Below are 15,988 nucleotides of genomic sequence, written 5' to 3' on the forward strand. Positions count from 1 at the left end.
TTATTCACATATGTAATAAGTGAGTGTGAAGATGGCTGTCTTCAGGGTTGTAGGACTATATAGTCTGGTAGATGTTTACCAGTATTTCAGAGGTACTTGCTGCCTCCATCATCAGGGCGATGAGTCATCACGCTACAACCCAAAAGACAGCTATCATCATTAGGTAATTAATTCACATTTTACATAACCTTCCTTCCAGTTTGTTTGTTTCAAGTACTATGTAGAGTAGTTACATGTATTAAGGACTGGTTTTGTTGGCATTCTTTTCAGATTTATAAAAGTAGTTCGAAGAGAAAGGCTCACATCTTGAAAAATCACCCTGGAGCAGAGTTGCCAATGAGCAACAGACGAAAGGTAAATGATGTTTGCTGTCATTGATAAGTGAAAGAATTGCATTTAGAGTCCTCTCTGTATAAATATCGTCCCTCACAAAAGTTTCAGTGTCTTTATGAAGTTATGTCTCACGTGTTAAGTACAAAAAACTTATGCACCAGACAATTGAAGCCATTATTTTTATGTTACCAAGTTAATGTGATGCTGTAGTTTCAAGTTGATTATCCTCAATATTTATAATTTCCTTTGAGCGAAGGAGTAGCATAGTAGGATTTGAGGTTTTCACGGTGGTGAGTCCAAACATGGCTGTATTCTGGTTTGTAGCACTGTGTTGTCTGTTAGAAGTTTACCATAGTTTCAGAGATTTTTGCTGTCTCCATCATCATCAGGGTGATGAATCATTTTTTGCTCTGATGATGGATGCAGCAATTTCCAGTCGGTATTAAGGTTGATTTTTGTGACTGTCACATCAGGGAGGTGTTCCAGAGATACCAGGCATACCAAACCCAACATTCTCACAGACTGTAGGCAGCGTAACAACGCATCCACATGGCTGTCCCTGGTGTCACAAGCAGTATGCATCAAAAGCAAAGTTACTGCAACACCAACGCAAGAAACACATTGATCTGCTGCCTCAGAACCAGCAGGTAAGTACCGACTGTTTGTCAACATTGCACTAGCAAATAATCTTAACCATCATCCTCTGTGTTCAAATAGAAGATTGAGAGTGATTGGCTGTTGAAAATTTTTGTAAAGCATTTCCCACTTGAAGTAGTGATATGATAGTTGACTGAAGTGTATATATTTCTTTTATTTCTGTAGGAATAATTGTAATCTTTGGATACATGGGTAGGATTTGCTTTGATGTAATGGTGTTCCTTGGATTTGGCTGGCTCTGAAATGGTTAAACTGTTATCTAAGGTCACAAATAAGTTTTTCGGAGGCTTTGGGGTAGGGAGTGAAGTGTCAGTTTGGTGAATAGGACTTCATATAATTTTTCAGTGCCAGTACCATGTAATCCCACTCTTATGTGCTTGCTATTTTTATTCTTGAAGCCGCATTAGCTTATAGATTCTTTTAAACAATATATGAGGAAATTAATTGATTTTGACACCGCAGGCTATGAAGCTAACAATTATCATTTTTTGTAGTCACCTCGGGTGATGAAAAATCCCAACTCTCCAGGAGGACCTGAAGGTGGAAAGTTTTTGCCGATGTCGGTAGCTTCAAGACTCCCAACTTGTGAAGCACAGCAGGTGGTACAGTTGCAAGATACAGCAGACAGTGTGGTCACCTCACAGACCATCGGCATTATTCCAGGTACGTGGGACTTTTACTGTTGGTATCATTGAGGCAAATGCAAATAAGGGAGTTGACACACTAACTTGTTTGTTTTAGCAATAACACGCTTTTGAACATGGATTTAATGGCCGAGTATGTGCAATACAAATGTTGATTTGTTTTATAGCAGACTATCAGATCACAGGAACTGAAGAGGCCTTACAGGATTATGAAGAATCTGGAATAATAATAGACACTTCAATTTTGAAACGTCCATTGAAGGTATTTAAACATCCATTGGGAAAGTAATAAGTTTTTACAAAATGAATTATTATAATTGAAGTAAACATAAAAGTGTTCAGAAGTTAAATTCTTATAATGCACGAGGACTGCTGTAGTCATTGCAGCTTTAATGAGAGATGTCTACCAGAGATGAGTGTCATCACTCTAATCACATGATAGCACTTAAGACGTCGTGAACCATAAGTATTTCAGAAAAGTGTATAGTTTTGTCAGATGAAACTAGTTGCGCGTACATGCATGCATGTGTCTGTATGTTACATTTTAGTTTAACTGATCTTGCGATTACTTTCAGAATCTCGCCGATGGAGTCTCAGAAGAAATTCTCAAGCGAGCCATGACAGAACTGAGCCAGATCAGTGAGTTTCATGTATCTGTTAGTGGGGGTACAGCATCTGGCCTAACTGGCCAGGATCACTTCTTCAAAATTGTACAAACTTCTTCAAACCCAATTACAGTAACCCAATCACAGGAATCTGAAATCCATCCTGATACGTCAACTCCTCAAAGTGCACCCGGACGTAACTGTCAGGATCCCATGTCCCCTGCTACTGCATCTGCCCCTACTACTACCTCTCAGTTGCAACATCTCCTCACTTCCGATCAGTCCTATTCGCTCCCGTCTTCTCCCGCTGCCACGGCATCACCTTCATCATCTTCTCCAGGACCACGTGCCTGGACCCACGCTCATGCCACCTACACTCCCTATACGGCCCGCTGACACTAGCCGTCGCTATTTCTTTGTGCACTGCATTGGTTTTTGCCCCTGAAACTCCGGAAGGAGTTGTGGAAGGGGCGATGTGAAACCTTGGTCTAAGCTCTTGAGAGTTGAAAACTCACTCGGGCAAATCTGCTCTGTTGCAGCTTTGGTTGTACAGAGATGACAGGAGTGTTGTTTTGTTGTGCAGGCTGAAACCTGGCAACACATGCAGGTGGGAGAATGAGGATTTTTTTGTGTAGTGCATCGTAGATCGGTGCATCACGTAATGCTTTGTTTGGAATCTGTGAGGTTTGGCATGAATATAAGGGTTTGAATAGGTTTGTAATGTTATTTTATTGAGAGAGAAAAAAGATTTGCTGATGGTATTGGTTTGGTTTTGGAAGCAAGAAGCTTCCAGTTGTCAGTATTGTATTCCAGATTCAGTGGAATGTGGCTGGTTTACTTCTCCTTTTTTTAATCTTGTAGAGCCTGCATGGCTTTTAGTTTTATGGCCGGCTGTCTTTGTTTTTTGATGGAGTTTAGATAATACTGATGTTATTTTATTGCACCAGAAGAACAGTTCACTCTTAGACAATGTGTGAATAGGTTTTAAGAAGCGGAGCTGTCGGAGAGCAGGGAGCAATATTATCACTTCCATAAGAAAAGGAGGATTTTTAACAGGGACTGTAATCTTAGCAGAAAGTATTTTTAAAATGAAGATAATTAGTGACTTTATACCTGCTTTTTGTCAGATCGCACGAAATGTGGATTCATAATTTATCAATGCAAAGAAATTTAGTGCTGCAGTCGCTGATGTATTTATTAAATGTATAGTCATTTATTTATTTGAACTCGATAAAAGTTCTATTTTTTTAATTTTAATCTGCTGTCAAGAGAAAAATAAAGATAGGTACTGTTGTTAAATGTGTCCAGTAGGCATAGTTTTGGAGTGTGAACAGTAGTTGGAACATTGGTAAATGATTATATTTTGGGGAGTGGCGTGTAGTTGAATAGCATTCTTGCCTAGCCAGATAATAGACTAAACAGACAGCTTCTAATCTTGTTCAGATAAATGAAATTGTTTGTCCCCTAATTATGCAGGGGACTTTAATTTGTAACAGGTTATATACTTGTCATAGCAGTAAACTTTTCTACTTGTTTGTTTTTGGGTTGTGATTTCACTGTTGATGCGCACCAATTGAAGTACTGTCAGACCCATTCAGAATCAATCATCCTGTCTTTGTGAGTGGTGCTGTAATTCTCTGTAATAGACAATGCTTACACACAAAATGTATATGGCAATAGAATAGCCTTGAAAGGCGCAGCAATTGAATCATCTTTATCATGTGACGTTAATAGCAGAAATTTTTATTTCTGATATTTTGGATCTTTGTATAGAAATATGTAGGCCAATGGAGGATCTAGTTTGATTTTGCCAGTGCTGTGGCAATTTTTGGAGTACTATATTTACTTGAATATTAGACGATATTTTAATTCTGAATTAGACATTAATAAAGATGTTGAAGTGTCTGATATTTTTGGTAGTCTATTATTCGAGTAAATGAAGTATTAACTTGTTGCAATATAGAAATATTGATATCCTTCCAATAGGCTATGGACTAATATTTAAGGAATGGGCATCGTCCATTTCCATTTGCTAGCACGTGTTGGTTTATGTCAAATGCTTTTGTAGTTGTCAAATATTGTGGGGTGGGGCATTTATTTGCTTCCTGTTGGAATATTGTTTGCCTCTTTATTTTTGCCCCCAACTGTTTCAACTGCAAAATGATTGTAAGTTTGTCAAGTCAGATGATGAACGTTTGTTACAAAAGCAGAAGGGATCAATAAATAATACTAACATACATGTATTTGCTGCACTGAAGTAGCTAATTCAGACTGAAACTGTTACTTACAGGTGTTTAATTTCACACCATTGTCATGCAAGAAGTGCAATAATTGTTTTAAAAATGAACACTGTATTTAAGTGTTTTGTAATGTGGATACATTTTTATGCAGTTGTTGTTATGCCGATATTTAGTCTTTCATATGGCACTGAAACACCACCTTCCCCAAAAAATTTTATTTGTACGTTTTCAGTGGACATTTCAAGGGATGTGAAAGGAGAGTGAAAGCACGTGTGCGTTAAGTATGATTTGAGGTACTCACGGCGGTGAGTACAAAGATAGCCGTCTTCTGGGTCTTAGTGCTTTGTAGCCTGGTTGAAGTTTACCAGTGTTCATAAACTTCTACATCCCAAAAGACAGCTATCTACATGTGCATGAAATTGGTAGATAATGTAAATAGGTGTAATTTGTCGATCAATCAGAAATTTGTCTAGCCGAATACATTCAGGCATCCTCGTGTCCCATCCCTATTCAAACTGTTGTGACTGATCTGATTTCCCTATCACTTGAATTTTCAGAGTTTACTTTTACTGATAGTTTGAGTATATGTTTAAATATAGTATAATATTTTAAAAAGAATATGAGTTTACATTTAATAATTTTCATTGACTGTCAAACTGAACCTTTTTTCTGCATTGTATTATTCAAGTGAAATACTTAAATCGTTTGCTGTAGGTTTTTAAAAGTAGCTGCACAGTACTTAATTTTATAAAGTACTTTTGTGAAGTATGGTATGCTGAAAGCAATTCGAGTACTGTTTTCACACTTTTATGCTCTGATTGCAGCAGCAAATCACAGATAATTACAAGGCTAATACCCAGCCCTATTACCTGGCCTTGCAATATTTGTACGTTCTTATTACTGGCAAGTATAAAAAAATTATTTTCACAAGATACTTCTATCTGGTATTTGAAACTGAAAATAATAACTTTTCCTTTGATAATTTAGGAAGGCTGTAGGGAACAATATGGGACTCTTGTTATGGTTTAATGTTCTTACAAAGATCCTTGCGGTATGTCAGCCATTTGCAGATGATAGAGTAAGGTATTTTACAATATTTATTTAGTATCTGAAATAATGTAAGTACATACAATACCAATGTACATTTGATATGGGCATTTGAAACAGCGTTAAGGGTAGGTACTGTCATGCCATTCTGTTCCATACTGTTCCTTTTGCCTTTAATTTACTTCCTTTTTATTTTGAAATTTATTTGTTGAATCTATTGTGCTAATACTGTGGATGGAATTTACAAATCTCATTGGCATATTTCAGTTACTTTCGGAAAGGGTCGCGCTTTGTTTTGATGTCTCCTGGCCACATCACCTCCTTCTTGTTATCAGGATAATTAGTGACATGGTTGTTGTGCTATCACGGGTAAATGAACTTTACTTACTCAGTTCTGTGACTTTGTACAAGTGTTTTATAAACATGTGACAAGGAGTTCCAGCATTCTTGATACAAAGATGCAGAATTAGACTTTGTTTTGTTTCTACTATAATTTATTGAAGGTCATTGGATTTTAACTAATCCTGTTGTGTTATTTTTCTTCCAGTGGCCTATTGCACATTGTTAATTGCTAATTATGCCATGTAGGGGTTGATGAATGTAAGGGGCTTAATGTTTTTTGTTTAATAATTTCACAGCCTTTACATATTTCAACCTGTTTATGTATTATATACAAGAATAGTCATTTGTACTGATAGTAGTTTGGATCTTATGAATTGTATGTACTATTGTTTAAAACTCAATATGTCCTGGATTAAACAGAAGAGATTTTTACTGGAGATTTTAAAATTAATTGTGTCTACTATAAATGTAATACATAACATGTGGCATATCATTACTCTGAATTTATTTTCCTACTGTATTTGTAAAGTGGTTTATTGTACTTCTTTTAATGGATTTAAAAATTAAGTGGACTGAAATGACTAGGCAAATGATTGCCCTTTATCTTGCATTGGCACCACTTGTATCCAGTATTCGCCGAAGCTTCAGTCACTGATGATTCACCCCCCCAGATATGTAGTTAAGGAAATAATTGTATTATTTTCATCAAATTACAAGTTAAAAGTTTACATCTAATACTTTGAGCTTTTAACTGTTGTGTGGCTTTCTAATGGTGTTATAGAATTGTTGACGGAAATGATTGTGAACTTTATTTTATTCTTGTCATAATTTTTGTGTGTATGAACTTCACTACGCCTGTCTCTCAAAATGAATTAATGTTGTTTTAAAAATGTAGTCTTTTCTCAAAATTACCTGTTTCCGATAGTTTATTTACATTACACATTAGAATTGGATAATGAATGTAATGTTGGTTATAATTTTCTGTTTCATTAGTCCTTAAATAATGGTTTCAGTTGTAAAAGTAATTTGTATATCTAAAATATTCTGCTGTGTTTGTCATTATCACTAAAATTTCCATGTTCTTCCAAACATGATTATTCAGTAATCCCACAGAAGTAACAAATTAAATTACTAGTTGTCTCAGCATATATATTGTTTTAAATTTTAATTCTCAAATCACAACTCATTCCTACGTTCTGTGATGTAAATGTACTGATATGCTATGTAATCATATACCACAACAATTTTACTGAATATCTGCCCATTCACATTGCAAGGATGTTACAGAATGGACCATAGTCACCCCCTTCCAAAATCTTATTAGCTGTCTCCTAGCCGTGGAAGAAACGAACAGAGATGCGTGTACATGGATAAAACAAGACTGAAAAGATGTACTGTTTGGAGTACACCGACCTTGCAATGGTGTTCTTAATGCCATTCCATATAGGCCATTCTTGCACTAATATGGTCTGTATGGCTTCCCCTCAGGTAATTCTTGCATGGATGTGGTCAGAGGTCATTATTGTGCAACAGTTTGTTCTAGCAGTGACCTCAGTTCCCATTGTTGCACAATGATCCCCAGTCATGCAGGTTGTCTGTCCCTACAGAAAAAAGTGACAGACATGGATGGGCCCCGTAATGTGTACTTCACTCATGATACAGTGTGACTGAACATTGTGATTGAGCAGTTACCACTCCTGCTTTAGTTAGGAAGTTCCCGGGTTCATGCCTTGTACCAGAGACTGGTTATTCTGGCTGGAAAGGGGGGATTATAATTTCCTCTGTCACTCCAGACAAGTGCAAGGATAGCACATTAAATTAGGCCATGGCAACACCCTATATTTAAAATAAGTACCAAGGTAGCTCTCTTTCATTCAGACAAGCATAAAGGTATCACCATGGACCCTCGTGTCTCGACTATAGCCTTGATTTTACCTGTAATCAGTACTGGCATAACATTCATCTGTGCATTAATTTTGAATTTCCCTCCACAATTGCTTGTCCTTGTGCTCAGTTGTTTGCTCCGTCTGCTCAACTCCGTGTTGTATTACGTTTGGTCGAAATGTTATTGTAAAAAACGTAGATATTCGGTAGCGACAGAAGTAAAAGATAGCTTGGATATTCATATGTGAAAAAAGGGATATTTACAGAAAGGTTAAGGTGCATAGTTTCTACTGTCAGTCTTGCAGAGATTTGTTCCGGTACTTTGCTACACATAATGCACAGCAAGTACCGGAACAAATCTCTGTTTACTTTAAATGTTTACAACAGTGACAGCCTGGTTTGTGACCTCCTTGTAGCAGGTTGTAGTGGTTAACACTTTAATGTTTCGCACATTCGAGTTATTCCTATCTGGAAAGTAGGAAATGTTCGTGTTTAAATTCGTATAATAGAGAACGCAGAAAGTAGAACCCATTTTATTCATAATTAGGAAGTGCACTAGCTCTTGTTATGGATTTTTCATTTCTTTCAAAATCTGATGAAATTATTGGTTAGCAGAGCGTGCTACTTTGTATACAACTGACTAATGTTGTTTTGAAAATAAATAGCAGTATATGTACCTGTGGACATTTAAATTTGTTGTTACATAAGCCAATTATGTAATAACTTGTAAGATTGCAGAACAGAACACATGATATTGGACGTGGTGGATATTATGACACATTTGCCAAATGTTAGACTTTATACCCCTGGACACCCATAAGGTTTATAGTTTGTAAGTGTAACATTTGTTTTGTAGGATTAATAGAAAGTTTGAGTGTGTACCATAATATTCATCCAGACTCTCACTGAAGTATAATTTGCACAGTTGTAATTGGAACCATAAAAATTCATGCTGTTGCACTTCTCCCCTGCAGACCTGTTACAGGAAGAGATTAAGGTTCTTGTAGCAGTGAAAATGTGGATTGTGGTTATGTGGGTGTGCCATGATTTTGTGAATCAAGTAAAGTTCAGTGTGATTTTTATAATATCAGAATCATTCACCTTTATTTCTACCTTCTCAGTAAAAGTGGTTAAATTCAAACAGATATATGTAGTGGAAGCTATCTGGTATGTGTAGGTATATATTAAGTGTTCATAAGTATGCATATGTATACATATTTTTGGTTATGGTTGGTTCCTAAAAATATGTTTGGAAATCAAAGATCTGTTCTTAAATCTAGAATCAACAGTATAAATTCCTATTGTGGCAGCCTCTTTATAAAAAAAATAAAAGTATAAGCAACAGTAATAATTTTTCCCAGATAAGTACATTTACTTCTCTGGCAAAAATTTGCACTTTTACTTTTGGAACAATCAGCTATCAGAAAATTTTCGGTTGCCATTCCTGGGATTCACCAGCTTTGTGAGCGTGTATAATAGGTTTTTCACATGACAAAGTTGAAAATTGTGTTGTGAGTTGAGTCTCCACTGTCAGAAACTTGTTAATAGCTGTATCTTGAGATATATAAACCAGTTACAATAAAACAATTAGAGTTCAAAATGAATTAAGGGGTTTATTTATGAATGTTGGCATGTGTACATTTACTTTTAGGCAATTTCTGTTTAATTTTAAGTTTATTTCAAAGTGGAGTATGATTAAGCTTTATTTACCTTCTTTTAGGTGTTTGTGACAGAAATATAAAGAAAGTGAAAACACATTCTTCATGTATAAATTAACATGACTTTACCTAGCAAAATTCAACAACTGTGGGAACTTTTTGTTCAAGCAGAGCATTCATCATATGAGGTAAGTTTCCATTTCTGATTTATTTTATTTTCAACTTTACTAATATGTTTTATTTATGTTTGTGAAAGTTTTTGAGAAGTTAAATTTCCACCATTTGTTCATCTTTGTATGAATCGCACCCAGGTGGTGACAAATTATACCAGTAGATGAGGAAAACATAAATTTTCTGAAACTGGAGTTTCATAGAAGTTGTAGTAGCTATTTTATCTTAAATTGCAAATTAAAAATACATTTCTGGCATCTGAGATTTGAGATTTTTACAATGGTGAAGGTGTCTGTTGTTGTACTAAAGATGTAAGTGATACGTTCCCCTGAAACATTAGTAACCAGCTGCAATGACTACATTGCATCACATCTCGGAATACTACAGTGGACATTCTCATGGTCCTGGAAGTGTTTAGTAGGAAGCTATCAAGTTATATGTTATTGTAGCTTAGACCATGTAGGACATAACATGCAGTCCTAATTAAGAATTATGAATTTATTATTGCTTGTCATATTGGCATATTTCCAAGATATATTGGTTGTGATAATTTTACAGTTCCTAGAGACTGATGATAGTTGTGACCAAAGACCCCATCATCAAAATCAGTGATGTCACTAAATTAATACCTGAAACACCTTGATTCTATTGTTGCTGAAGAATTGTTAACTGTTGTTTACTAATAATGTGCTTGATCTCTTGGCACTGTGAAAGATCAAAGATCTACTTGTTGAGTTTGGCTTGAACTTTTTTTTGTAGTCTTACCCCTTTTATTTAAGTATAGTTGAAAGGCCATTATTTTTGTTTTTTAATGCAAGACAAAAGGGGCTAAACACTTGATGTAGTTCCATCTACTTGAACTATATAAAGTAGAAACAATGCTAGAAGAATGGATAGAATTGCAGTTTGGAGCATCATAATTTGTCTGTATATACTGTATGTTTACGGCAGTTTTTAAATTCTTTTCAGAAACAAGCATGGTTGGACATTTTTCTGGCAGAATTCTTGGCTCAGATGAAAGAAGGCAAATGTTGTGAAGAGATATTGTCATTTTGGTTAGTATAGTGGGTGACCATTGAAATATTTTCATTTTTTATAGATAATTGTTTTTTTGCACTGTAAAATAAGTGTACAGCTTTTTCCAAATACTTCCCCGTTTGTCATTTCTGCTGCTGAATGAAAGAATCGGTCTCAGTTGGTATGGGGTTAATATGTTTATTAAGCATTTGATGCTTTATTTGTAAGTGTCTGATATATTTACACAGAAGTGTTTTTGATGTGTTGGTCTGGCGCAGAATAAATATTGATTTAATTTTTATCGTTACTTTCAGTGCATCTGGGGGCATAGCAACTTTGATTGGATGTGAGTTACTATCTGATGTGCACAAAATCTGCTCATTACCTGGTGATGGAGAAGATTTATCTGTCTTGCGCAAACACTTTCTGCAGGGACGTGGTTGGCGCAGTTTGGCAGCACTGCAGTATCTTGGGGTTCAGGTAATATTTCAAAATAATTTTTAAACTTTTATCCATCTTGAGAGAACTTAACTTTTATCTTTTATGGTCTCTTTCAGATGTTCTTTAAAAAAATCTGGCATATTCAGTGTCAAAATTGTTCATATTTTTAATTTAGTAACTATATACAATTGAGTAATTAATGCATCATTTAATGAGTTACTACAAATAATAAATGAAGCTGTTATATATTCTTAAATTTGAAGCTAGAAGAACTTGGTTTAGCTAACTGTCCAATTATACAATGCAGAGACCAGTCAATAAAGTTGTGAAGACGAAGACACTTGACATTTACAAGCGTGAATGAGAAAATAAACAAGGTTTGGCAGTGGAGAAAATATGCCGATTTTGCATTTGTGACTCTAAAATTAATTAATTAAAAAAATTAACTGAAATAGATTGACAAAAACATCGCAATTAAGAAATCAATTGATAATTATGGTATTGTACAAGTATTTAATGGTGTATGAAATGTATGTTTATTTTTAGAACCTGTCATGTGGACGGGAATTGGCAAGCCTGCTTATTTCTCTCTATCCTATGTGTCTTCAGAAACTGGGCCCGGATCAGAAAGATAACATGATAGTGGAAAACACTTTTATTACATTTTCCAAGGATTCTTGTAGCATGGAAGATATCCCCAGGTAATATAATTGTGAATATACCTGCTATGTCTTTCAGTTCTTTGTGATCTTTAGACCACGAAACATCGATGTGTTTGTTAATTAAACATCACCTATTCTTCTTTTTTATCCCTTCTTCAGAAGTTAAATAATTTCAAAGATTTCTTACTTAATTAAAACACTCTTAAAGAACAGGAATGTGTGTAAATATTAAAGCACATGACCACACATTTGGGCCATAAAATGTAACTATTTTAGGTATTTAACTATAATTTAAGTGCAGTGCATACAGTTATTATAGTGAAACTGTAATAGTAGACAGAAAAGTATTTTATGAGGGGATTGGGTGTCAAATTTTACATTTATTTATGATCATAGCAAGTAAAATTGTTAACCATTTCATATTAGGCTATCTTCTGGATTATGTAGAAATGACACTGATATACATGATTTATGAGAGACAATGAAAATTCTGGGTCAAACTTTAACCTAACCTAACCTTAAAGTTTTATGAATATCAAAAAACATATTGCTGTACAGTGGAGAGCTTTTATGTTGGATTTCCACTAGGATAAGAACTCCTCCAAAGACAAAGGCTGTTCGTACGGTGCAACAAACCTTGTGCCCTCCGGTAAGAGCCGAATTCATGCGAAGTCACAGTAACACGTCAACCAAGACAAACCGATCTGGTCGTCGTATTAGGACGCCGGTGAAAGGTGGTACATCGCCGGTAGTAACAGTTGGTGGCGTAAGTGGAGATACAACAGACGCTACTAGTGATTTTGAGCATTTTCCTGGAGCTGAGAACTATCTGGATCAGCTGAACAAATCGAGCACCACGCTTAGGTAGGATGCACATGGTAACAGTTAGGTTTAAATCTTTTAATGGTACATGACTTTCTATAAAGCGAAGTGAATCTTATGTTTGTGTGCATTTAATATTTAAGAAATTGTTATAATTAGTACTATACTAACAGTTCAAGTTGTTTAGAACATTTATTTTTCTATAGAATAAGTTCAAATGTTGCAAAATATTGCTACTGTCATTATTTACCTGTATGTATGAAGGAACATTCTTGAGTTTGAATTAAATTTAAAAATTGGTAGCACATTTATTATTATTAATGAAATTTGACGTTGGTTCACAACGGATAACATATGCTTTAGCATAAAGAACATTTTACAAAAATTTCATGGTTTTCAGTTGGATAAATGTTTAATCCGTAATGTGGAACATACTACCCCTGTAAAAATTTATTTTTATCAAGCCAAGAATCTTTAGTTTTGTTTGAAGTCAGAAACTACGTTTGTGATGAAATGGATGAGGCGTCAAGGCTAACGTCCGTTGAGTGCCGAGGTGAGGAAAGAGTGTAGCCATTATACCTCCACTCCCCCATACAGCTTTATGTCATGTTGTTTAGTTAGGTACTAGAGGCAGCTTTCTACCTTTACCTTTATTCTTAATTGTTATTTTTTAAAATTATTTCTCGTTTTAATAAATTTTGCAAGAAAAAACATTTTTCCCACACCACCTTTCTCGCCATTTAAGATTCCTTGGAAGGCCCTGTGGTGTTTTGTATTGGGAAGATTTTTGAAGGGCATAACTCGGACAGTTGTGTGTACAGAAGAGCGTTGTGCTGGCAGTGTAAATATGCATTCTTATCTTGTTTAGGATCTATCTGGACCCAATGGACTTTGACTACTTTACATCAGTGGTACGAAGTGAAGATGAATCTAGACTGGACAGACCTGACTATGCCCCCAGTAGAAGACGTCTTCTTGGAGGTAGGAAGTTCAGTATTATTATAAAATTACATTAATATGGACGTGTAAGTAGATACAAGCATTTTGGTACTGCTTCCGTCTTCATCCTTGAAGTACACAACGTATCACAACTGAGGAGGCCACCATGGGCAATAATTCAATTAGTCTATTGAATATTTTGTAACTTTTGTTTCATAGTCAACTTACTGCACAAATATATGTAGAAGGAAATTGCTCAAAACTAGAATCTAATATGTCCTTTTACATTAGAAGTGGCTCAGTTAAGACTAAACACATGAGGGATTTTTTTTAAATGAGAAAATCCTTTGAAGAGCCAGTGATACTTATTAAATGCTTTCATTTAAGAAAAGTTGCTAGAAAAATTTGTGTATATAAGGTGTGATACTAGTTATCTGACTTTATGCCAACATTTCTGCTGTTGTAGACTTTTAATGCTTGGAAGATTTGAAAGAATTAATTAAAATTATTGTAATATTGGTATTTCACACGCAAAAGTATTACTTAATGTTTTTATGCATGTTTATACACATTTCCAAGATTACGCATTTGATATTAATATTGAATTTACGTATGTAACAATATGTCCATCGGTTTTCAGGCTGGAGTTTGGTATATAACTTCAACTTTAGGGATGGGCTGCATTGAATGTTGTAGGTTTTCCAATATTGCAAATATTGCAGTTGCCATCTTCAGGGTGAAATAACAAGGCAAAACTGAAATGTGTATTTAGCCTACCTTAATGGGTTTTACTCTTTGGTTTGTTGATAGGAGATGGTGATAGGATCTAGGTATTTTATTGAATATATTTTTAAGAAATCTTACTGTTTTTGGTAGGAAGAAGTGACAGAATTCCAGATTCCAGAAGGTCTCTTAGTCCAACTGACTTTGAGGATTCAAGGATTAAAGAAGTTTTATCTTCAGAGATTCACAGTTATGAGTTTTTTCGTCTCGTGGTTGACTTGCTGAGGAGCCTGTGTGGGGCAGAGCTAAATAGCATCTCTGTAGTGACAGCCAATGGACAACACATTTCCCTGCAGGCTGTTAACTTTGCTCTGGAGAACTTATGTGCGCTGCAGTTCGGAGGCAGCGCAAACGTCAGTCTAGTCGCAACACAAGTTGCTGAGCTGAAGGCGGCGATGACTCGTCTCCTGCTCACAGCGTTAGAAAAGGTTTCTTGAATTTGTTTTACAATCAAACATGTAAATAAATTCAGTCACAACAGTGATGTATACTGGTTTCAAAATATGAGTTGAGGTATTGTCACAAATGTGGATTGTGTTATATAGAAATCCACAAGTTGCTTTCTTAATGATTGTTTACTTCATTAAAGTAGTTCATGGTAACAAACCAACTCCACAGAGCAGAATCCTTCATGTATAGTTGTTCAACTACTCAAGAAATTATTGTATGAAATTATGATTTATTTTATTACTCTGTAAGAATCAGTCACTGGTCCCTGTCCCAAGCCAGGTGGATCCAATCCAGACCCTAGTTGGTCTTAATTCTATCCTTTGATCTGTTCCTTGATATTCCAAATGGACCCTTACCTCATAAATATATCATGTATATTGGGTGAAGGGATATCAGAAAATTGGGTCACTGTAACAATTATTGTGGTCAGGTGGTTAACATTCCTGCTTCATACTTTGGAGGTCTAAGAGTTCCGATCTAGGTGCAGAGAGTGTCTGTCCTGAAATTTTTTATGATTTTTCTCAGCCCCTCAAGTCAAATGCCAGGAGAATACCTTAAATTAGTCCATAACTGCATTTTTTCACAGCCATTGGGATTCATTATTCACTGATTTTCCTAACATCCCATACTGTATAATATGAGCTTCTTACGGCTGTTAAATAAACCATAAATAAATAAAATTTGGTCACTGTATTTTGTATCATGACCTTGACAATGTTCAGTTCCACTTTATACCTCTTTCTTTATCATTGTCACAAATTTAATGTACTTTTTCATGATGCGGAAGGTAGGACAGGAAATTTGATTACTAATACTACTGGGATAAATATCCAGAGATAAATGAAAAACAAGTTTATTCTGTACTTTGTAAAGAGAGGAACAACATACCAATTAAATATTTCAGGTTTTATTACACCCCGATGCAACTACGACCGCTATCCGCAATGGTTTGTTGCCTGTAATGCTGAAGGTGTTGGAAGATGCTGTTAGAAAAATAGATGTTGCGAAACCAGACTCAGAGGAAACGTGTTTTGATAATCTGCAGACTATTAATAAGTTACTGCAAGAATTTGTGTTTGGGACGGCGTATGGCATCCTCATCTTTCTGTACTGTCTTCTGTTGCAACGTTCAACTGTCGACAAGTTTCAAGACTTCCTGCAGTTGTTCCAGTTATTTGCAGAGAGCCACGGAGGACGACTTGTCGAAAAGACTGTCGTTTCTCTGCTCTCTCTGTCCAATGTAGAAGCAAAGTTATCTACGTCCAGAGCAAAGAAGGTGACAGACTTACGTAT

The 15,988-nt window shown here is 35.5% G+C and overlaps 2 protein-coding genes across 13 annotated transcripts in view; both read left to right on the plus strand.

The window, feature by feature from the left end:
• LOC110828735 (uncharacterized) overlaps nt 1-7,016 on the plus strand; it is a 28,320-nt gene extending 21,304 nt beyond the window's left edge. For 5 of the 6 annotated variants that reach the window (XM_087349338.1, XM_022061722.2, XM_087349342.1 and 2 more), the window contains 5 exons: nt 271-354; nt 807-980; nt 1,485-1,653; nt 1,802-1,896; nt 2,210-7,016. In XM_087349338.1, coding sequence (XP_087205464.1) covers nt 271-354; nt 807-980; nt 1,485-1,653; nt 1,802-1,896; nt 2,210-2,635 — 948 coding nt within the window. In that variant the 3' untranslated portion in view covers nt 2,636-7,016. The remainder of the gene's footprint in view (nt 1-270; nt 355-806; nt 981-1,484; nt 1,654-1,801; nt 1,897-2,209) is intronic. The other variant, XM_087349340.1, reaches the window with a different exon arrangement.
• A 200-nt stretch (nt 7,017-7,216) lies between these two features.
• mv (lysosomal-trafficking regulator mauve) overlaps nt 7,217-15,988 on the plus strand; it is a 45,161-nt gene continuing 36,389 nt past the window's right edge. The window contains exons 1-9 of one of the 7 annotated variants that reach the window (XM_022061665.2): nt 7,217-8,028; nt 9,473-9,598; nt 10,551-10,636; nt 10,913-11,078; nt 11,586-11,740; nt 12,290-12,565; nt 13,392-13,504; nt 14,339-14,673; nt 15,600-15,971. In XM_022061665.2, coding sequence (XP_021917357.2) covers nt 9,530-9,598; nt 10,551-10,636; nt 10,913-11,078; nt 11,586-11,740; nt 12,290-12,565; nt 13,392-13,504; nt 14,339-14,673; nt 15,600-15,971 — 1,572 coding nt within the window. In that variant the 5' untranslated portion in view covers nt 7,217-8,028; nt 9,473-9,529. The other 6 variants (XM_022061675.2, XM_022061647.2, XM_022061683.2 and 3 more) reach the window with 6 other exon arrangements.

The sequence above is a fragment of the Zootermopsis nevadensis genome, unplaced genomic scaffold (assembly GCF_977971745.1).
Source record: "Zootermopsis nevadensis isolate Lab colony 2312 unplaced genomic scaffold, Znev_1.0 Znev_ptg000016l, whole genome shotgun sequence".
Lineage (NCBI taxonomy): Eukaryota > Metazoa > Arthropoda > Insecta > Blattodea > Termopsidae > Zootermopsis > Zootermopsis nevadensis.